Here is a 22,691-nt window from a genome sequence, read left to right as displayed (position 1 = left end):
ACCCCCTAATTACCATGTTGATTTTATAAAATGTGTCAGGTTGAAAAGTTTAAAAACATTTATGTGTTTTTTTTTCCAGTTATTACAGTTTTGCTAATGAAGGTGAATTGCCCTTTAAGCTGCAAGTCAGAGTTTCCCCAGGAGACCTGCTTATCTTAAACTGTTACAATAGTTTCTTTGCTTATCTTAAATTGTTACAAAAGTATCTAAGTGCATCTGCCACATATTCTGGGCTCTCTGCCAAAAGCCAATTAAGTTTTAGAAAACTTGTATATTTTTCTGGCTGTTCAGTGCAGCAGATCAAAGAGAAAGTTGGGACATTTCAGTAACAATCCGGGACTTCAGGTTGAGCTGTTAAAAACTAGACTGTCCTGTGAAAAACGTGACAGATGGGAGGTATGCATTTTGTGTGTTAAACATTAGGGATATAAAAGGCAGCATGCAGCACATACCATACGATTCCCTCACTCCTATTACAAGTTGAGAATCAAAAGCTTCTCCTAATCGCTCAGCGTGGACCAATTTCATTGCACTATCCTGAAGTCTGTTTTTTATATTAGAGAAAATAGATTCATTCCATGTGTCCAGCATCAGCTGCAACAGAAAATTGCTTTATGAACAAAGAAAAGATACAAGCGGAGTTTGTAAACTGTTTGCCATGTAGTTATGATACTCCCACCCATTCCCAAATCTACGGGAGATTTTGGGGCCTTGTGACCTTGTTCTTTCCCATTTACTGCAAGGCTTATGGGGGTTCATTTCACTTCCTCTCCATGGAGGGGCTGAAAGAAGTCAGAGATAAGGCTGGGCCACCTACATAACCAGTGCCCCACTGCAGACGGCAGAGATGATTTAAAGGAGAACTAAAGCTTAAGTAAAGAAGTAGCTAGAAATGTTGTACATGATGTTTTGTGCTTCTGTACCAGCCCGAGGCAACCACAGCCCTTTAGCAGTAAAGATCTGTGTTTCCAAAGATGCCACAGTAGCTCCTCATCTTCTTTTCTGCTGATTCACTGCACATGCTCTGTGCTGCTGTCACTTACTGAGCTTAGGGGCCCACTCACAATATACAGTAAACATAGAATAGAAATGTCACAATATAAGGCTAATTAATAATTAATACAGATAATTACTACATGGCAGCACAGAAACCAGTGCAATTAGCATCAGAATTTAATAATCAGCAAACCTGTAGCATCAGCTTATATTACAGGGGAAGCTCATTTTCTGCTGGATAATTAGTGACGAGCCCTAAGCTTAGCTTCTCAACAGCCAATCAGAGCCCACTGAGCATGTGAGTGTCACAGACACTTTCCAAGATGGTGACCCCCTGTGACAAGTTTGAAGTCCTGGATCATTGCTGCTATTGACAAGCTCAAACTTTAGCCTCGTGCAATAAGTTCAACTGTAAGTAAGCATTTAATTGGTAGCTACTAGATATGTGTCAGATTTTGACTGTTTATTATATTACCCCTTCTGAAGCGAATAGTATGAGAATAGCTTACTAAAATGAGCAATTGGTTGGTGCAATAAGTTCAGTATATAAAATATGGCATTTTTAGCCATATTAATTTTTAGGGTTTAGTTCTCCTTTAAATCTTAAATTCAAGTAAGGAAACCATCCGGTTTCCCTAGCATTGAATAGAAAAAATAAAAGTAGGAGATTAAAGGTATTCTGTTAGACTTGAGTTGTAAATTGTCAGCTCACAGGAAGGTTAATCAAGGGGATTTTGTGCAACTTAGTCATGAATGTATACAGGGCAAACAGTGGCATTATTTTGGATTCGGCTGAACCCCCGAATCCTTTACGAAAGATTCGGCCAAATACCGACCCAAATCCTGATTTGCATATGCAAATTAGGGGTGGGAAAACATTTTTTACTCCCTTGTCTTGTGACAAAAAGTCATGCAATTCCCCTCATATACAAATTAGGATTCCGATTTAGTTCGGCCGGGCAGAAGGATTCGGACGAATCCGAATCCTGCTGAAAATGGCCGAATCCCGAACCGAATCCTGGATTCTGTGCATCCCTAATTAAAACATACAAAGCTGACCACCATTCTCAAGTGTGTCATAATTCTCACTTCAAAATGTAGTTATGAGACAAACATCCAGCAGACATGGCCATGTGGCTTCTTTGAAAAAATAAACAATTAAATATATATCTAAAGGGGTTGTTCACCTTCCAAACACTTTTTTCAGTTCAGTTGTTTTCAGATTATTCACCATAAACAAAGACATTTTTCTATTGCTTTCCATCTTTTATTTTTTTCCCGTTTTCCCAAAATTTAGCTTTAAAATCTAATATTCGTGTCTCTAGTGTCTCAGTCTGGCAGCTCAGTGAAGCAGATTCTGAACTGTTACAATTTGCTACATTTAGTTGATACATTTCTCGGCAGTATCTGTGGAATATCAGCAACTATTGTATCAATTCTAACAGCTGCCTTTAATGAAACTCAGGGATTCTGCTCCGCAGGGACAAAGATAACAAATGTATCAACTAAATGTATCAATTTAGAACAGTTAACAGGTCGGTGACCCCCCCACAGAGCTGCTTTAGAAGGTGAAAAAATAAACTTTACACTTCAACATTAGAAAAACAATCACAAATAGAAAGTAATTGGAAAAAGTCTTTATTTCTGGTGAACTGTCTGAAACCAACTGAACTGAAAAAAACTGTTAGGAGGTGAATAACCCCTTTAAGGACAAGCAAAGCTTTATCTATGGGGGTTGGCAATATATTAGGCACCCCCCAATGAGTTGAATCTAGGGATGCACCGAATCCACTATTTTGGATTCGGCCGAACCATTGAATCCATCACGAAAGATTTAGCCGAATATCGAACCAAATTCGAATTTGCATATGCAAATTAGGGGTGGGAAGGGGAAAACATTTTTTACTTCCTTGTTTTGTGACAAAAAGTAATGCAATTTCCTTCCCGCCCCTAATTTGCATATGCAAATTAGGATTCGGTTCGGCGGGGCAGAAGGATTAGTCCGAATCCGAAACCAACTGAAAAGTCAGAATCCTGGATTCAGTGCATCCCTAGTTCAATAAAAGTTTATTTCCTCGGAAAAAACAATTCATTGTGCCTTCCTGCCACATAGAAAAACGCCCATCACTCCATATTATGTTTGGCTAACGTATCGAGACAATACGCTTACCTTTCGTACAATGCTATCTTCTACATTGGATTTTTTGTTGCTGCCTTGCTTTCCCATTAAAGTGATTTCTAATTGACAAAAAGGCTTCGGTAAGATGTCACACTGGGTGAAGAACTTGCGCCACTCTACAATGTAAGCTTTAAGTAAAGCAGTGTCATCTTGATGGCTTAATACCCTCTGAAGAACAAAATAAATATACAATAAATTCAAATAAATTCAAATAAAATACTTTATTGCTTCTTCTAATACTGCATATTTTATTCCTATGTTATCTTGTGTAATTTGCCAAATCCAGGAAGCTGTAAAGCCACTAATATACCAGTTATTTGTCTAATCATGGATACAAGCTTTGTCTTTAGGCGCAAAAGACAACAGATATAAAGCTTGTTCCAGGTCTAGTTACCACACTAACCAATCAGTAACTGAAGCTTTTTAATCAGCCCCCCAGGCGGAACAACAAACCGGTTACAAAATGATTGATATTATCAGTGTACATTGCTGCAAATTGAAATAAATAATAAATGTAAAGGCTGTTGGGTGGGTATATGTATTTTTTAAAAGCACAACTCAAGCTGAGAAGACATACAATGAAACATGGATTAAAGAATATGTGTATATATATATATATATATATATATATATATATATATATATATATATAAAATAAATATATAGGCACGGCAATAGGTTTTGTGTAGCACGTGTACAAAGCTATTACCTATCAAGGAGATTTTTCTTTAGTACATTGTAGTATATTTAGCTTATATATTTTGGCCAAATGTTGGTACCTATACAAGTATAGGATTCATTATCCGGAAACCTGTTATCCAGAAAGCTCCAATTTTAAAAATGATTTCCTTTTTCTCTGTAATAATAAAACAGTAGCTTGTACTTGATTCAAACTAAGATATAATTAATCCTTATTGGAAGCAAAACCAGCCTATTGGGTTTATTCAATGTTTACATGATTTTCTAGTAGACTTAAGGAATAAGGATGCAAATTACGGAAAGATCCTTTATCCGGAAAACCCAGGTCCCAAGCATTCTGGATAATACATGCCATACTTGTAGTATACTTAGTAGGGATGCACCGAATCCAGGATTCGGTTCGGGATTCGGCTTTTTTCAGCAGGATTCGGCCGAATCCTTCTTCCAGGCTGAACCGAATCCTAATTTGCATATGCAAATTTGGGTCTGGGAGGGAAATCACGTGACTTTTTGTCACAAAACAAGGAAGTAAAACATATTTTACCCTTCCCATCCCTAATTTAAATATGCAAATTAGGATTCAGTTCGGTATTTGGCCGAATCTTTCGAGAAGGATTCTGGGGTTTCGGCCGAATCCAAAGTAGTGGATTTGGTGCATCCCTAATACTTAGCCTGTATATTTTGGCCACATTTTGGTACCTATAAAGGTATACAGGTATAGGATTCATTAACCGGAAACCTGTAATCCAGAAAGCTCTGAATTACTGGAAGGCCGTCTTCCATTTTAAGTAAATTCGAATTTTTAAAAATGATTTCCTTTTTCTCTGTAATATTAAAACAGTAGTTGTACTTGATCTCAACTAAGATATAATTAATCCTTATTGGAAGCAAAACCATCTTATTGGGTTTATTTAATGTTTACATGATTTTCTGGTAGACTTAAGGTATGAAGATCCAAATTACAGAAAGATTAGTTATCTGGAAAACCTCAGGATTCGAGCATTCTGGATAACAGGTCCCATACCTGTATAATTAATACTTAGTGGAAGCAAATCCAGCTTGTTGGGTTTATTAAATGTTTAAATGATTTTCTAGTAGACTTAAGGTATGACGATCCAAATTATGGAAAGATCCGTTATCTGGAAAACCCCAGGTCTCGAACATTCTGAATAACAGATTCTATACCTGTATATAACGTTCTATCCACAACAACTTCCAGTAACGGTGACCCATGTCAGACAAGCATTTCTTATCTACATTAATAACAGGAGATAACGTCCCAAAACTAGAGTTGATTCTCATTTTACTCTGTCTGTGCTACAAATGTCAGTGAAGGTGAGGTTTAAACTGTCCAACCAATCAGTGGCAATGTAAATATCATGTGATACAGGTGAGGAAAACGGTATAGACGTTCCACTGTAGGTGAATGCTAAAGTTACAGAAGGCTGGATTAGCCAGTAAATGCTCTAGGTCACATTAGTTCACTAGCCTTTACCAAGATTTACATTTGGATCAACACATTTTTCTTTGTGCATTCCAATATTAATTCATTAATAAGGGGAGGTAAAGTTTAGTATGTTATAGAATGTCCAATTCCTAGCAACTTTGCAGTTGGTCTTCATTATTTAAATGTTATCATTTTGGAGTTATTTTCCTTTTTCTTCTGACTCTTTCCAGTTTACAAATGGGGGTCACTGACCCCATCTAAAAAAACACAGGCTCTATAAGGGCAGGACTTCATGGACGATTTCGCAGTGATCCAACGCGCTGCGCAAAATCGCAGACGTCACGTCGGATGCGACGGAAACATGGTAAGTAATGGCAGTGTCGGATCGTGTCGCATTGTTGATGCGACACGACTGTCGGATGCAGACGCAGCGTGCAGCGTCTGCTTTCCGACAGTCATGTCGCATCAACAATGCGACACGATGCAACAATTGAATTACTTACCTTGTTTCTGTCGCATCCGACGTGACGCCTGCGATTTTGCGCAGCGCGTCGGATCGCTGTGAAATCGCCCGTGAAGTCCTGCCCTAAGGCGACAAATGTATTGTTACTGTTACTTTTTATTACTCATCTTTCTATTCAGGCCTCTCCTATTCATATTCCAGGCTCTTATTCAAATCAATACATGGTTGCTAGGGTCATTTGGACCCCAGCAATCAAAACTGAAAACTGGAGAGCTGCTGAGTAAAAAGCTAAATAACTCAAAAACCACAAATAATAAAAAAAATTGAAAACCAATTGCAAATTGTCTCAGACTATGACTTTCTCTGTTATACTAAAAAGTTAATTTAAAGGTGAACAACACCTTTAGGGTGCAGTGCCTGCCTGATCTAGACCAAAATGAATATGGGTGAAGTGTTACCACAATCCAAGGGAAGACTGTGGTGGAAATAATGTGACTACCAGGCAGGAATCTTCTAGTGGAAAACAAGCACAATCCACCATGAAGCAATCCACTCTTTTACTCCTCAGCACTAGTAAATTATCCCTTTTACAAGTCCAAAAACAGAAAACACTGTTAAAAAAGTAAACCTTTAAAGGGGTGGTTCATCTATAAGTTAACTTTTAAATACATTATAGAATTGCCAATTCTAAGCAACGTTTCAATTGGTCTTCATTACTTATTTTGCATAGTTTTTGATTTATTTGCTTTCTTCTTCTGACTCTTTCCAGCTTTCAAATGGGGGGGGGGTCACTGACCCCATCTAAAAACAAATGCTCTGTAAAGCTACAAATTTAATGTTTATTATTTATTACTTATCTTTCTATTCAGACCCTCCCCTCTTCATATTACAGTCTCTCATTCAAATCAATGCATCAATCAATTGCCAGGGTACTTTGAACCCTAGCAACCAGTTTGCTGACATTGTAAAATGGAGAGCTGCTGAATAAAACACATAACCACAAATAATATCACTCGGAATATCACTCACTACATTATACTAAAAGTTAATTTAAAGGTGTACAACCCCTTTAAAATGAGATCGTACATGTATCGCTTTATATCTTGGAATTAAAAAAAGAAATAATGATAATGTAAACAAAAAGTGCTAAGAATAGCACTCTCATCAATCTTACATTCACTTATTTGAGAGGCTTAATTATCCTTTAAGTAAATGTAACCAAATACTTTGACTTTGAGAACAACTTTCCCTGTAATTTTTCCAGGCTGTATTCACGACAGTTTTATGATACAAGTGACTCACATGTATGATACTAGGGCCTCCGTATGTGCCCCAAACATGCGATAGTAGTAGTATAGGTATGGGACCTGTTATCCAGAATGCTCGGGACCTGGGGCTTTCCGAATAACGGATTTTGGATCTTTACACCCCCAATATCCCACTGACAACATAATGCTTTTAGGGTGCTGGAAGCTGAAGTTCAACATCATCTGGAAAGCTACGTAATGTTCATGTAATCTGGACTTTGCGTCATTTCTGCAAAGCTTGATAGTACAGGTATGGGACCTGTTATCCAGAATGCTTGGGACCTGGGGCTTTCTGTATAATAGATCTTTCCATAATTTGGATCTTCATACCGTAAGTCTACTAGACTTGGTTTTGCTTCCAATAAGGATTAATAACTTAGTTTGGATCATATACAAGGTACTGTTTTATTATTACAGAGAAAAAGGAAATCATATTTTAAAATCTAGATTATTTGGATAAAATGGAGTCTATGGGCGACAGCCTTTCCGTAATTCGGAGCTTTCTGGATAACGGGTTTCCGGATAACGGATCCTATACCTGTACATTCAAAAATTAGGGACACCACCGATAGAAATAGGCTCCTCTAATGAACCAAACTTCTTTTAGATAGATTCCTTATGAAAATCGGGAGGCACATTTATCAAAAGGTTTTTTAAACTCCCATAAATTCGAAATTCGACCAATCGAAATTTATTATTAGAATCAAATTTTTGTAAACTGAATTGAAACGACCTGAAAACACGAATCAAATTCGATCAAACTCGATTCGAATGTCAAGAAGGCTGCGAACATCTCCAAATTGATCCCAGGACGTCTTCCGTTGACTAAAACAGCAATTCAGCAGGTTTTAGGAGGCGAACAGTCAAAATTGAATTCTTAACGGGCCAGAGTATAATAAAGCTCAAAAATCTGATTACATTTTTTTTAAAAAAACTTTAATTGAATTTGGAAAACTCCCTAGTCGAATATGAGAGTTTTGACAAAAATTCGAATCTGAATTTTCAGTTCGACCCTTGATAAATCTGCCCCTTGACCTGTGTAAAAAACGAAGGAGAATAACTACATTTTGGAGTTCTTCAAACCAGGGCTGGAAATAGCGTAGGCAGTAGAGGTGCATGTCTAGGGCGCAACGATAGGGGGCAATGGGAGGTACCAGGGATGCACCGAAACCACTATTTTGGATTCGCCCGAACCGAATCTGCATATTCAAATTAGGGATGGGAAGGGGAAAACATTTTTTACTTCCTTGCTTTGTGACAAAAAGTCACACGATTTCCCTCCCCGCCCTTAATTGCATATGCAAATTAGGATTCAGATTCGGTTCGGCCAGGCAGAAGGATTCGACTGAATCCGGATCCTGCTGAAAAAGGCCGAATCCCGAACCGAATTTTGGATTTGGTGCATCCCTAGAAGGTACCTGTTAAAGGGTCTTCTGCCTACCCTGGTCCGGGTTCGCTTTCCTCTGCTGTTCACCCCTGAGGCTCATTCATGAACACACATCGGGGTAGGGGGACCGAGGTGGCCGGCTGAGTTCCGTAGGGCAACCGGTCGCTTGATAGGGCCTAGCTTGTTCTCCAGTAACAGCAGAGTAAATGTCTGATGCCCAGGCCAAACACGTCTTTAGCCCATTGATTAAAACAGCCCTGGTTGAGCAACTTGTTTTTTTTATAAACAGGGAGCAGAGCGTGTGGTATGGTAGGTGGCTCGAGATGGCATGTGTTGCAACGTTTGTATGGAGGCACAGTTTATAGGGAACTTACCTTACGTCAGCACCCAAATCCTGCCTTTTAAAGTGTAAGTGCAAATATGAAATACAGTCAGCATTATTCACATACAGATTTCAGAATAAACCGAGCAACTTACAGCCTGAGCTTGCTTTATAAAATCAAGGATGTCTTCTTTCAAAGCCTGGTGAATTTTTGCAGGTCCCTTGTCATCCCACAGACAAACTGCATGTACATCTCTGCAATACAAAATCCACATATCATATCATGCATTACACGTCCAGTTCTGATCTCTCACATTAGCAGCTCAGTCGTAAAGGAGAAGGAAAGCTACCGAAACAGTTTTTGCCAATAGATTAGCTATTACACTATATTTATTCTGTAGAATGCTTTATCATACCTGAGTAAACAGCTATAGAAGCTCTCTCTGTTCGTTTAGGATAGCAGCTGCCATATTAGCTTGTGACATCACTTCCTGGCTGAGTCTCTCCCTGCTCACTCATAGCTCTGGGCTTAGATTACAGCAGGGAGGGTAGGAGGGAGGGGGAGAGGAGCAAACTGAGCATGCTCAAGCCCTAGCCCTGGAGGTTTAAGCTGAAAACAGTAAGTCTGATACAGAAGCCCATGAGTACACAATAGAAGGAAAGAAAAGCTGTGTTTCTTTTGACAGAGGACTCAGAGCAGCATTACTTTGAGCGTTTACTGGTGTATTTATATAGACCTTTCTGATAAAGCTTACTTAATTTTATGCACTATGATAGAAAATAATGCATGTCATGTGACAGTGTGCAATATTCGCCAGCCTGCTGATTGTATTATTTCTAATTGTATTTTATACATTATGTTACCGATGCAATTGGCACCTCTTTAATTATAGTGCTCAGCCTGCAGTGATTTCAATTATTTGACATAAATCCAGCATTGCTCTCAAAGTAAAGGTGATAACATTGCTTTAAATAAAGAAAGACAAATCTGGATGCTCTGGCTCTTGCATACCGTATATACTCGAGTATAAGCCGAGGTACCTAATTTTATCTCCAAAAACTATTATAGTATAAGCCTAGGGAGAGAAATGCAGCAGCTTCTGGTAAGTTTCAATCAAAAAATTGAGGGTTTCTGCTCCCATTGCAGGTGCCGGCGTCTCGATTTTGGATGCCGGCAACCATTCTTGGATGCCGGTGAATATTCTTGGAGACTATTCTTGGACGCCGGCGACTATTCTTGGACTCCAGCGACTATTCTTAGGCGCTGGCGACTATTCTTAGACGCCGGCGACCGTTTTGCGATTGACCCGAGTATAAGCCGAGGTAGAGGTTTTCAGCATATTTTGGGGGCTGAAAAACTCGGCTTATACTCGAGTATATACGGTAAGTCAATTTTAGAAACTTCCGGGAGTCCCATGTGAGAAATGCAGTCTGACATCCCTGTTATAAATACAGTACCTCAGTCATGTTACATTAACATTAAAAGTACATTTATTAAAGGTTGAATTTCAATTTTTTTTTTAAAGTTTATACAATTCGAATATACTCGAAATAAGGTTGGGGGGGTGTTGAATAAAAAAATCGAATATCTTACAAATTTTACAGACTAGAAAACTCGAATTTGAATTGAATTCGACCAAACTCTATTCGATTTTTTTTCTCCGAAAAAAAACTTGAATATCAAGAAGGCTATTAACATGTCCAAATTGGTCCCTGGACCTCTCCCATTGACTTATACATGAACTCGGCAGGTTTTAGGTGCCAAATAGTCAAATCCAAATAGTCAAATTTGAGTTCTTAAAGGACCAGTGTGTGATAAATCTCGAAATTCAAATTCTAATTAAAACTCGAATCGTGTTTGGATAATTCACAATTCGAATGTGAGAGTTTTGACCATAAAAATAAATCAAAAATTCAAATTGGAATTTTCAATTCGACCCTTAATAAATCAGCTCCTAAGTATAGGTAAAACACAAAGCAGGATCTTCTTTTGAAAAGTGATGGCGTTATCCTACATTAAGTCCGTATTATTTGAAATTACATAAATAAACTGGTGCTTGCTCTCATTACAAAATATTAAAGGTGAAGCAAATCCTACAATAAATATGCATAGACTTTCTGTATTTTTTATACTGAACCTACTCTACCAGCACAGAGATTCAGAATCCCTACAACAGTAATGATCTAGGTCTTCAATGTTGTCCACAGCAGTTCACCATCTTAGATACTGTTAGGCCATTTTTCCAGTGTCACTGACACTGCACATGCTCAGTAAGTAAGGGGTTATTAGAAATCATCAAGCAGAAACTGATTTTTTGATATTTTAAATATACAGTATATTCTGGGTTGGTCCCTAAACTCAGGCAACTAACAGTAGCCTAGAGCTGAAGAAAGAAAAGGAGACTGGAAAATACAGGGTCTAGTGAAGAAGCCCAAGACACAATAGGGCAGGTTTATTAAGGATAGAATTGAAAATTCAAAATTTCGATTTTTTTTTATGGTCAGAACTGTCAAATTCGACTAGGGAATTATCCAAACTCGATTCAAGTTTTTAAAATTTGTATTTGATTTTCAAGATTTATCATACTCTGGCTCTTTGAATTTGACTATTCGCCACCTAAAACCTGCCGAATTGCTGTTTAAGTCAATGGGAGAGGTGCAGTAAGCAATTTGGAGATGATTGCAGCCTTCCTGGCATCCTGAAAAAACTCGATTCAAATTTGATTGCATTCAAATAGAATTCGATTCGAGTTTTTGGGTCGTTGAAATTCTTTCGAGTTCTGACAATTCGATTTTATTAATTAATTTCCCTAAGTCGAATTTCTAATTCAATCGAATTTAAGGGAGTTTTAAAAAAAACTCAAATGAATTCGAAATTCTACCCTTGATAAATGTGCCGTAGAATTTTTAGCATTCTTCTTTGTTAAGTTTTTAGTTCTCTTTTAAGCCTTTTTGTCCATCATGTGACCATGTAATAATGGAATTTAACAGCATTTAGGATTAAAATAAAACTATATAGCCTGTGTGTAACATGTGCAGTGCAATTCTGTCATGTGGCTCTGATGCTGTGTCTATGTGAAGCACATGAGCACCAAAAAATATATTCCTGCATTCAAGCATAAACATTGACCTTTCCAGAAGTAAAGTAAAATATTTTATCCAAATTACAATTCTTTATATAGTAATGTGCAAACCAGCACAACTCTTTTCGCAATACTTACGAGAACAAATCGAACCATTGCTGTTTCGTAACAGATTCCTGCCGTAAAAGTTTCAGAACTATAGGTCTCATAAAGTCCCATTTGTCCTCAAATTGAAGGGAACCTTTATTCTGCAAAGTTAAAAACAAACATAATTTAGCTGCAATCCCCTGATCATACATAGGTATAATAAAGCATTCATTTTACATTCAGTCAATGTGATTCTACTTCATATCTTTAACTGCTAGCAAAATGTTTGGTTAACTAGTTGAACTTTCACATACATGGCAGCACTTGCACTTTTTTTCATAGAATCTACACTTTATTTAAAGGGGAACTAAAGTCTAAAACAGAATAATGCTTGAAATGCTGTATTCTGTATACTAAACATAAACTTACTGCACCACAAGCCTAATCAAACAAATGATTTATGCTTTCAAAGTTGGCCACAGGGGGTCACCATCTTGTAACTTTCTTATACAGCTTTGCAAGACCAAGACTGTGCACATGCTCAGTGTGGTCTGGGCTGCTGTTGGGAGGTTAAGCTTAGGGATTGTTATAAATGATCAAAACAGCACAAGTCAAATAATATCTGCAATACAGCAAGACTGATTAATAATCAGAATATGCAGACTGCACTGGGTCCTGTGTTGTCATGTAATCTAATGTGGATTTTATAGTTTTTGTATGGTTTAATACAAACTTTCTCCAACTCTGCAGAACCAGTAGCTGCAGCACAAAAATACTCCAAATAGAATCCCAGTTTATTTGTTTAAATCTGGCTCCATGATCTTTGTCCCTGCAGCTGGAGTTGGAAACAGTAAAGGGGTTTACTGAAATAAAATCCAATACAAATCTCTACACTGTCGCCGACTGCTCTACAGGGAAACAAACAAAGCTGCTTCAGTTCTGCAGGGCTGGGAAGTAAGGCGATGGCTCCCCCTGCTGTTCATAAGTATAATTGTTTCCCTGCAGAGCAGTTAGGGGCCGTCTGACAATTCCTATCCACAGTAAATGAAGGGAGAATTTCACTGCATACAGTCAGGTTTCTTATAAAAACGGTACACATTTTTTCATTAAAGTATATTGGCGATAGGTTTCTTTTTTATTAAGGAAAGTAAAAATTGGATTTTATTTTTTGCCTTTACATACCCTTTAAAGGAGAATTCACCTGGGGTGGGGGGTACTCGTTTTTTACAAATGGGTTGATTTCTCCTTTAACTGCTAGCAAAATGTTTGGATAACTATGGAAGACTGACCCAACAAGCTTTCTGCTGTGTGCGAGTATCATCTACAGTATGTATGGTTGAGCTGGGTCTGGGTTGGGTTTACTATTCTGTTTTAAGAAGCTTGTGCATCCAGTTTCCCAGTATAATAGGAACGTGTTTCCATGGTTTTTATTGATTTTAAATATCTGCATTAATTTAAAGGGATAGTTCACCTTTAATTTAATTTTTCGTATGTTATAGAATGGCCAAGTCTAAGCAACTTTTCAATTGCTCTTCATTATTTATTTTTTATGTTTTTTTTATTTTATTTTCCTTCTTCTTTTGACTCTTTCCAACATTTTAAATGGGGGTCACTGACACCATCTAAAAACAAATGCTTTGTAAGATTGCAAATGCATTGCTATTGCTACTTTTTATTACTCATCTTTCTATTCAGGCCTCTCCTATTCATATTCCAGTCTCTTATTAAAATCAGTGCATGGTTGCTAGGGGAATTTGGACACTAGTAACCAGCTTGCTTAAATTGCAAACTGGAGAGCTGCTGAATAAAAAGGTAAATTGCTCGTAAATCAAATATAATAAAAAATAAAAACCATTTGCATATTGTCTCAGAATATCACTCTCTACATCATACTAATGGTTCATTTAAAGGTGAACAACCCCTTTAATAAAGTAAATGGAAGGGCGTTACATCTGTAACTGCTAATTCAACAAGTCTGCATGCAACTACAGTGAAAGAGCCTTTTTGACAGAGTTATATTTAGGCCTAGGTTTTGCACAGCTTTCCATAGCCATTTTCCAGAAATAACTAAACAGGTCTGTTATGCAGTAGTCTATAAATACACAACACCGTGACCAGTCCAGCTATGGGCCCTTCTCTTCTCAGTTAGAAAGAGCTCTATGCCTTAAGGCAGGGACATTCACAATTAGCTCTGCCATACGTATAGCTGTGGATGCTAAATGGAAACAATGTCTGTTGTGAATGTAACATAACAAGTAGCAGTAAGGATACAAGTATGGGAGCTTATCCAGAATGCTCAGGACCTGGGGCTTTCCGGATAACGGATCGTTTAGTAATTTGGCTCTTCATGCCTTAAGTCTACTAGAAAATCATATAAACAATAATTAAACCCAATAGGCTAGTTTTGCTTCCAATAAGGATTAATTATATCTTAGTTGGGATCAAGTATAAGCTACTGTTTTATTATAACAGAGAAAATGGAAATAATTTTTTTAAATGAGGATTATTTGGATAAAATGGTGCATATGGGAGACCGCCTTTCCGTAATTTGGAGCATTATGGATAATGGATCCCATACCAGTAAAACCCAAATGCTATACTTACTATACGTTTATAGATTATTGGGGTTATTTATGTCCACAAGCGCAGTGCAACTGCATTTGTGCCCATAAATTACCCCTTATATCTGTAATTCCAACAAGCACAAAAAAGTTGTTTTCTAGGGCCATAACAATCCTAGTTTGTACCAAAATGTAGTACAGGTGTGGCATCCATTATCTGGAAACCCATTATTTTGAAAGCTCTGAATTACAGAAAGGCCATCTCCCATAGACTCCATTTTATACAAATAATCCAAATTTTAAAAAAAATATTTCCCTTTTCTCTGAAATAATAAAACAGTACTTTGTACTTGATCCAAACTAAGATATAATTAATCATTATTGGAGGCAAATCATTCCTATTGGGTTTAATTAATGTTTACATGATTTTTTTTTAGTAGAAGATCCAAATTACATAAAGATCATTTATCCAAAAAAAAAACCCAGGTCCCAAGTATTCTGGATACCAGGTCCAATACCTGCACATGATAAACTGGAAAATCACAGATACTAGGTTATCTCGGACTACAGAAAGAAATATCAAGTCAGCAATTTTTATTAATTACATATTCAAAGCCCAACACACTTTCTAGTACAGGTATGGGACCTGTTATCCAGAATGCTCGGGACCTGGGGTTTTCTGGATAAGGCATCTTTCTGTAATTTGGATCTTCATACCTTAAGTCTGCTTAAAAAACATTTAAACATTAAACAGCCCCAATAAGCAGGTTTTGTTTCCAATAAGGATTAATTATATTTTTGTTTGGATCAAGTACAAAGTTTTATAGAAAGGAAAAAGGAAATCAATTTTTAAAATGTGGATTATTTGATTATAATGGAGTCTACGGGAGATGGCCTTTCCGTAATTCTCAGCTTTCTGGATAATGTGTTTCTGGATAACAGATCCTATACCTGTACATTACTCCATTGAAGTGAGAAATGCCCAACCAATGCAACACTGCATATCACCATACTGGCATCCAAATACCTAGTTTACACTGATTTTACATACATTTTCATGTTTTTTGGAATATTCTCTCTTTAATCCTTGCTTGCTTAGATACCTTCTTATCCTATAGTAGGTCATCTTTAATGCCATAGAGTTTGCATAATAAACAGAGAAGATCATATACTAAAACCAGCAAAGCAGGAATTATGAACAACGTAGTCGCTTCAGAATTAAAGTAGGACACACTTAGGGTAAATCTTTGAGTTTGTAGTAGTTTAGCCAAAAAAAAAGGCGTGTAAACTCCCTACATCATGATGCAAATTCATAATAAGAAAACAAAGGATAAGGCAAGTGACACTCATCTGATCACCATTTCTGTCAGGGACTATGGCACCTCCTGAAGGTGTTAAACCACCGAAAGGGGAGCACAGGACACAATATATGTTGAACACTCACCATGTGAAACAGGTGCTCCAGCCCAAGACTCTCATCTTAGGGAGCAGGTAAACCAGTAAAACACAAAAAGAGGGGTATTGGGCACTCACAAAATCTCCACAAGGGCCGCGAAAAATAAGGTTAAAAACGTAATATTTATTGTAGATTCATAAAAAAAAGGAAAAGTATCTCCATTGGCCCTACGTGTTTCGTGCCCCCCAGGGCAATTATTCCTGAAGGTGGCCATACATGCTCCAATTAAGATCTTCCCATGCCCCTCGGTCGTACGAAAGATCTTTCTTCCACTCTACTAATGTTAAAGGGATTCTGTCATGATTTTTATGATGTCGCTTTATTTCTAAAATACATTGTTTACACTGCAAATAATTCACTTTACAATATAAAATTTCATTCCTGAACCAACAAGTGTATTTTTTTTAGTTGTAATATTGGTGTGTAGGTGCCATCTAGGTTCATTTTGCCTGGTCATGTGCTTTCAGAAAGAGCCAGCACTTTAGGATGGAACTGCTTTCTGACAGGTTGTTGTTTCTCCTACTCAATGTAACTGAATGTGTTGAAGTGGGACCTGGATTTTACTATTGAGTGCTGTTCTTTTATCTACCGGGCAGCTGTTATCTTGTGTTAGGGAGCAGTTATCTTATTACCTTCCCATTTTTTTGTTGTTAGGCTGCTGGGGGGGACAGCGATATCACTCCAATTTGCAGTACACCTTTTTGTTAAAGTTGTATCAAAAGTGGTTTATTAAGCTCATATACATCACAAAAGGGCAACGTTTCGGACCCCTCCGGGCCCTTTATCAAGCTTGAGAGGGGTCCGAAACTTTGCCCTTTTGTGATGTATATAGGCTTAATAAACCACTTTTGATACAACCTTAACAAAAGGGCGTGCATCCGGATTATTTGCAATTACTCTAGTGCAGTGATCCCCAACCAGTAGCTCGTGAGCAACATGTTGCTATCCAACCCCTTGGATGTTGCCCTCATGCAGGTGCTTATTTTTGAATTCAAAGCTTGGAAGCAAGTTTTAATTGCATAAAAACTAAATGTAGTGCCAAGAAGAGCCTCCTGTAGGCTATCAGTCCACATAGGGGCTTCCTAATAGCCAATCACAGCACTTATTTGGCACACCAAGGTACTTTTTCATGCTTGTGTTGCTCCCCAACTCTTTTTATATTTGTATGTGGCTTACGGTTAAATAAGATTGGGGACCCCTGCTCTAGTACCAAAAGAATGACGGCACTCCATTCAAGGATAAGGCAGGTTTATTACAGACCCCACAGGGATCTCAAGCCCTACGTGTTTCGGGACTCAATCATAGGCCTATGATTAAGGGATTGAGTCCCTAAACGCGTAGGGCTTGAGATCCCTGTGGGGTCTGTAATAAACCTGCCTTATCCTTGAATGGAGTGCCGTCATTCTTTTGGTTTGGTGTGTGACAAGCGGTGGGGACGCTGCAGACAGAGCACCCAGCAAGGAATCCACGGAGCAGCGCAGGAGGGGTAAGCTGGGTGCGGTCTAATTGGTGTAACCCCTGCTCTAGTGACCCTAATGCAAAGGAAGGGTCTTCTGGGTAAGCACCCTGCACTTTCAAGAAGTGTTATTTTTGGGATTGGGTTGAGCTCTCCATTATTGTGCACTCCAACTTGCAGTACAGCATTCAAGAGTGACTGAAGTTTATCAGAGCACAAGTCACATGACAGGGGGCAGCTGGGAAACTTACAATATGTCTAGCCCCATATCAGATTTCAAAATTAAATATAAAAAAATCTGTTTGCTCTTTTGAGAAATTGATTTCAATGTAGAAATCTGCTAGAGCAGCACTATTAAATCGTGTTTTGAAAAAAAAAATTCCCACAAAACTATCCCTTTCAGAGCTGAATTGTCAGATATTCAGGTAAAAACAAAAATAATTTTTTTAGCTCTATCTGATGATTCAGCATTAATGTTATGATGTTCGGACACATTCAAAAGGTACATTATCAAACTTTTCAGTACTGTCCCACCGACGAGACGGACGATATCCCAGGCTTTTTACCGATATCGGTCACTTTGTCTTCCACCACACCGATTATCTTACAAAAGATCTCTGCCACCTTTAGGCCCTTACAGGTTGGAGAGCAACATGTTGCTCATGAGCTACTGGTTGGGGATCACTGCATTAGGAAAAGTGCATATTGGGAGGTGAACAGGTTTGGCCAAATAGGGATGAATTGTTCATAAGCTGGTGGGGCCAGATAAGGGGTGGGACTATACATATCCTGATTTGTGAGTTTCACTTGTTGGGGATATGGAATTATTCAACGCCAGACTTGCATCTGTTGCATATTTTAATCTCCCCAAAGCTTTTCAATAGGAGTCTATCAACAGGGAAGGCCAATCGAAAACATTATCTTTCTCTCCTTAGTCAATGTCAACCTATGCTTTGGATCACGGTCATTCTGCAATATCCAATCTCTTTTGACAACCGAACAATGGCTCTATCACTGAACCAAGCTCTAGTGTGACAGGGACAGCACTTTATCCAGTAACTTGTGGGCCAGTCAATAGTTTGTCTTGAATTTTATTTTTCCAGTGAAACACCTTGTGATGCACATCCAGATCCCACAGTGTGGAGAGAATTAACACCCATCATTCCCTTGTACAAGGTATAGGATGCATTACCCAGAAGGCTGTGAATTAGGGGAAGGCATCTCCTTTTATTTTACTGAACGTTAGCTCTTGCGCCAGACTTGCCTTCGCCACCTCAGACCAGGCGAAGTGCAATAAAGCATATAGGACTTCCTCAAAAAATAGTTGAAAATTTTTCCAAGTTCCAAAAAACGCCGACGTCTTTTCATGTTTCAGGGTGATCTATTTTATTTTATTAAGATTCCCTGGGCTTGTGTAATGTAATGTATTTGCTGCAACATATACTTCTATTCAACTTTAACTTCCCGCCGTATGCAAAAGAGGCAACGCTAGCGCAACTTCGCTTCACTTGCCACAGTAACGCTAGCGCAAATTCGCCAGTGTTTGGCGCCCTGGAAGCGAATTAGCGATGTCCTGACGAATCTACGCCTGGCAAAATGTTGCGATGTGAGTGAAGCGGACGCTAGCACAAATTCAGCGCTTAGTGAATCTGCCCCATAGACTCCATTTAATCCAAATAATAAAGTTTTTAAAAAGGTTTCCTTTTTCTCTGTAACTACAACAGTACTTGCACTTGATCCCAACGAAGATATAATTAATTCTTGTTGGAGGCAAAACAATCTTATTGGTTTTCTTTAATGTTTAAAAGATTTTCTAGTAGACTTAAGGTATGAAGATCCAAATTACAGAAAAACTACAGATTCCCGATCATTCTGGATAACAGATCCAATAACTGTACTTCATATCCAAGAGGAGATATGACACGGGACTGTGCTAAACCACAGATTTGATACAACCAGGTAAAATATAAAAGAAAAAACGGAGCCATGCATTTAGATTCACTCGCATCTGCATCTCAAACACGCATCAGATACACAAAAATATGCCCGTGTTCGAAAAATATAGACTCATTTTGAATTTAATGCCAGCAATGTTTCAAAAAATTGGAAAAGTTGTGTCTTGCTAAAAAAAGCGGATCTCAGAGAGTAAAATTGGAGAGTAGCACCCAACTGTCTTGAACACAGACACGGCAAATATTGCAACAATTTAGAAATAATATTCCTAAACTTAAAATGGCAAAGGATTCGCAGAAATGATCTCTACAGATCATAACATCATTAAAAAAAGTCAGAGAATCGAGAGAAATCTTTGTATGTAAAGGACAAGCTTGTAAGACAATATTGGATGCCCATGATCTTTGGGCTCTCAGGTTGCATTGCATTAAAAATAGATACAATTATGTAGTAGAAATCAGTGCATGTGCCCAGGAAAACTTCCAAAATCCATTGTCTGGGAACACAGTTCATTGCTGCATACACAAACTACATACACAAATGCATGTTGCAACGCTACCATGCAGAGAAGAAACCATATACAGGTAAGGGACCTGTTATGCAGAATGCTCGGGACCTGAGGGATTCCAGATAAGGGATCTTTCCAAAATTTGGATCATCATACCTTAAGTCTACTAAAAAATAATTTTAACATTAAGAGGCACATTTAGCAAGGGTCAAACTTCAAATTCATGCGAGTTTTTTTGTTTTTTTTTTAAAAACTCCCATAAACTTGAAATTCGACCAATCAAAATGTATTAACAAAATCGAATTTTCTCAACTCGGATTAATTGAATTGACACGAAAACTCAAATCGAATTCGATTCGAATTAGAAAAACTTGATTCGAATGTCAGGAAGGCTGCAAACATCACCAAATTGATCCTTGGACGTCTCCCACTGACTTATACAGTAAATTGGCAGGTTTTAGGTGGCGAATAGGCAAATTCGAGTGCTTAAAGGGCCCGAAAATGATAAATCTTGAAATTTAAATTAAACCTCGAATCGAGTTTGGATAATTCACAATTTCACAGTTTTGACCAAAAAAAAATTTGAAAATTCTAATTTTCACTTCGATCCTTAATAAATCTGCCCCTAAATAAACCCAATAGGCTGGTTTTGTGTCTAATAGGGATTCATTATATTTTAGTTTGGATAAAGTACAAGGAACTGTTTTATTATTACAGGGAAAAAGGAAATATTTTTTTACAAATTTGGATTATATGGATAAAATGGAGTCTATGGCAGACAGTCATCCTGTAATTCGGAGCTTTATAGATAACAGGTTTCCAGATCATGGTTCCCTTACGTGTATATACATGACCCAAAAACACCGCCACCGTCTCTGGGCCCAAGCTCATTTAAAATGGACTGAGGCGAATTAGAAAACTGTCCTGTAGTCTGACAAACCAAAATTAGATTTTTTTTGTAAATCATGGACGCTCCATCATTAGGGAGAAAGGCCATCAGGCTTACTATCAGCTTACAGCTCACCGTTGGTATGGGGACCTTGCACATCTGGGAAGGCACCATTAATGCTAAACAATACATACAGGTTTGGAACAACACATGGTGCCAAGCAGGCAATGTCTTTTTCAGGGAAGGCCGTTATTATTTCAACAAGACAATGCCAAACCACATTCTGCAAGTAGTACACCAGTGTGACTCTGTAGTAAGAGTCTGGGTGCTAAACTGGCTCCCTCCTTCCAGCCCAGACCAGTCACCCACTGAAAACATTTGGCGCATTATGAAAAAAAACCAAAAATATGACAAAGGACACCCCAAACTGTTGAGCAGTTTCAAAAAGATAGCAATTGGTCTCCTCAGTTCCCAGACACTCACAGAGCGTTGATAAAAGGGTTGTTCACCTTTCAAACACTTTTTTCAGTTCACCTGTTTTCAGATTGTCCACCAAAAATAAAGGCTTTTTTCAATTGCTTTCCATCTTTTATTTTTCACCGTTTCCCAAAATTTAAGTTTAACATTTAGGGGGGTTATTTATCAAAATACGATTTTTTTTTTTTTAGGTAAAAAAAAATACACAATTTGACCTTATCACTGAAAAAAATTCAATAAAATAGTTTTGGAACAAAACTCGATAAAATTTTTTGGAAAACAGAAAAATGTGGGGTTTTTGAAAAAAATAATGAATTTTCAGGGTTTTATGCCCAGAAATGCTCACATTTCTCCTGAAATTGCTCGAAACCGACATTGCTTCAGATTTTTGGCCCCAGCGCAGACCATGATATCTTCAAATTTGAAATGAATCTTTGCCATTGACTTCTACAGGGCCCCAACAGCTTGGAGATGGAGCATTTTCAGATTTGGACTTTTAGCAGCCTCGGGGTATAATAAATCACTGAAAATTCAAGTTTTTTTTTCCAGGAATTCGGATATTATAGTTAAAAAAAAAAAAACACGATTTTTTTCCAGAGTTTTTGGCATTAAATAAATAACCACCTCATGTTTCAGTCTGGCAGCGCAATGATCTAAACTGTTACAATTTTGCAACATTTAGTTGATACATTTCTCAGCAGCATCTCTGGAATATCAGCAACTATTGTTTCAATTCTAACAGCTGCCTTAAATGAAACTCAGGGAGAAAGATAAAAAATGTAATAATTTAGAACAGTTAAAGAGTCGGTGACCCCCCTTCCCCCTGCTTTAGAAGGTGAAAAATGACACTTTACACTTCGATATTAGAAAAACTGTCACAAATAGAAAATGGAAAGTAATTGGAAAATGTCTATTTCTGGTGAACAATCTGAAACCAACTGAACTGAAAAAAGTGTTTGAAAGTGAACAACCCCTTTAAAAGAGCTGGTGCAACACAGTTGAAAAAACACTTATTTGAAACATGTTGTGGTCATCAAATTCAAAATGAGCACATTTTTTGGGGGGGGCATATTTATCAAGGGTCGAATTTCGTATTTGAAAAACTTCGCAATTCGAATTCAAAAAGACCAACCTAAATTAAGTAGGTTTTTTTGGCCAAGTAGGTCCGTTTTCAATATAATTATGAATCAAATTAATAGCGCATTCGATCGAATTCGATTCAAAGTTTTTCCCAAAAAAACCTTCGATATTTCAAAGTCCACCAATTGACTCCAAATAGGTTCTAGGAGGTCCCCCCATGCAATTCGGCATGTTTTAGATGGCGAATGGTTGAAGTCAAATTTTTAAAGAGACAGTACATGATATATTTAGATATTTGAATTTTTGATTTTTTTCAAATTGAATTTGGACTATTCCCTAGT

At 37.8% G+C, this 22,691-nt stretch overlaps 1 protein-coding gene across 4 annotated transcripts in view; it reads right to left on the bottom strand.

Moving 5' to 3' along the window:
- cul5.S (cullin 5 S homeolog) overlaps positions 1 to 22,691 on the bottom strand; it is a 52,395-nt gene that overhangs the window by 25,208 nt on the left and 4,496 nt on the right. For 3 of the 4 annotated variants that reach the window (XM_018250329.2, XM_041584567.1, XM_018250326.2), the window contains exons 2-5: positions 12,022 to 12,131; positions 8,956 to 9,055; positions 3,167 to 3,343; positions 453 to 594 (exon numbers count right to left, since the gene is read on the bottom strand). In XM_018250329.2, the coding sequence (XP_018105818.1) occupies positions 453 to 594; positions 3,167 to 3,343; positions 8,956 to 9,055; positions 12,022 to 12,131 (529 nt within the window). Of the gene's footprint in view, positions 1 to 452; positions 595 to 3,166; positions 3,344 to 5,824; positions 5,908 to 8,955; positions 9,056 to 12,021; positions 12,132 to 22,691 lie in introns of all 4 variants that reach the window. The other variant, XM_041584568.1, reaches the window with a different exon arrangement.

This window comes from Xenopus laevis, chromosome 2S, assembly GCF_017654675.1.
Source record: "Xenopus laevis strain J_2021 chromosome 2S, Xenopus_laevis_v10.1, whole genome shotgun sequence".
Lineage (NCBI taxonomy): Eukaryota > Metazoa > Chordata > Amphibia > Anura > Pipidae > Xenopus > Xenopus laevis.
Note: the sequence above shows the minus strand (reverse complement) of the source record. Positions and strands in the feature narration are given on the sequence as shown.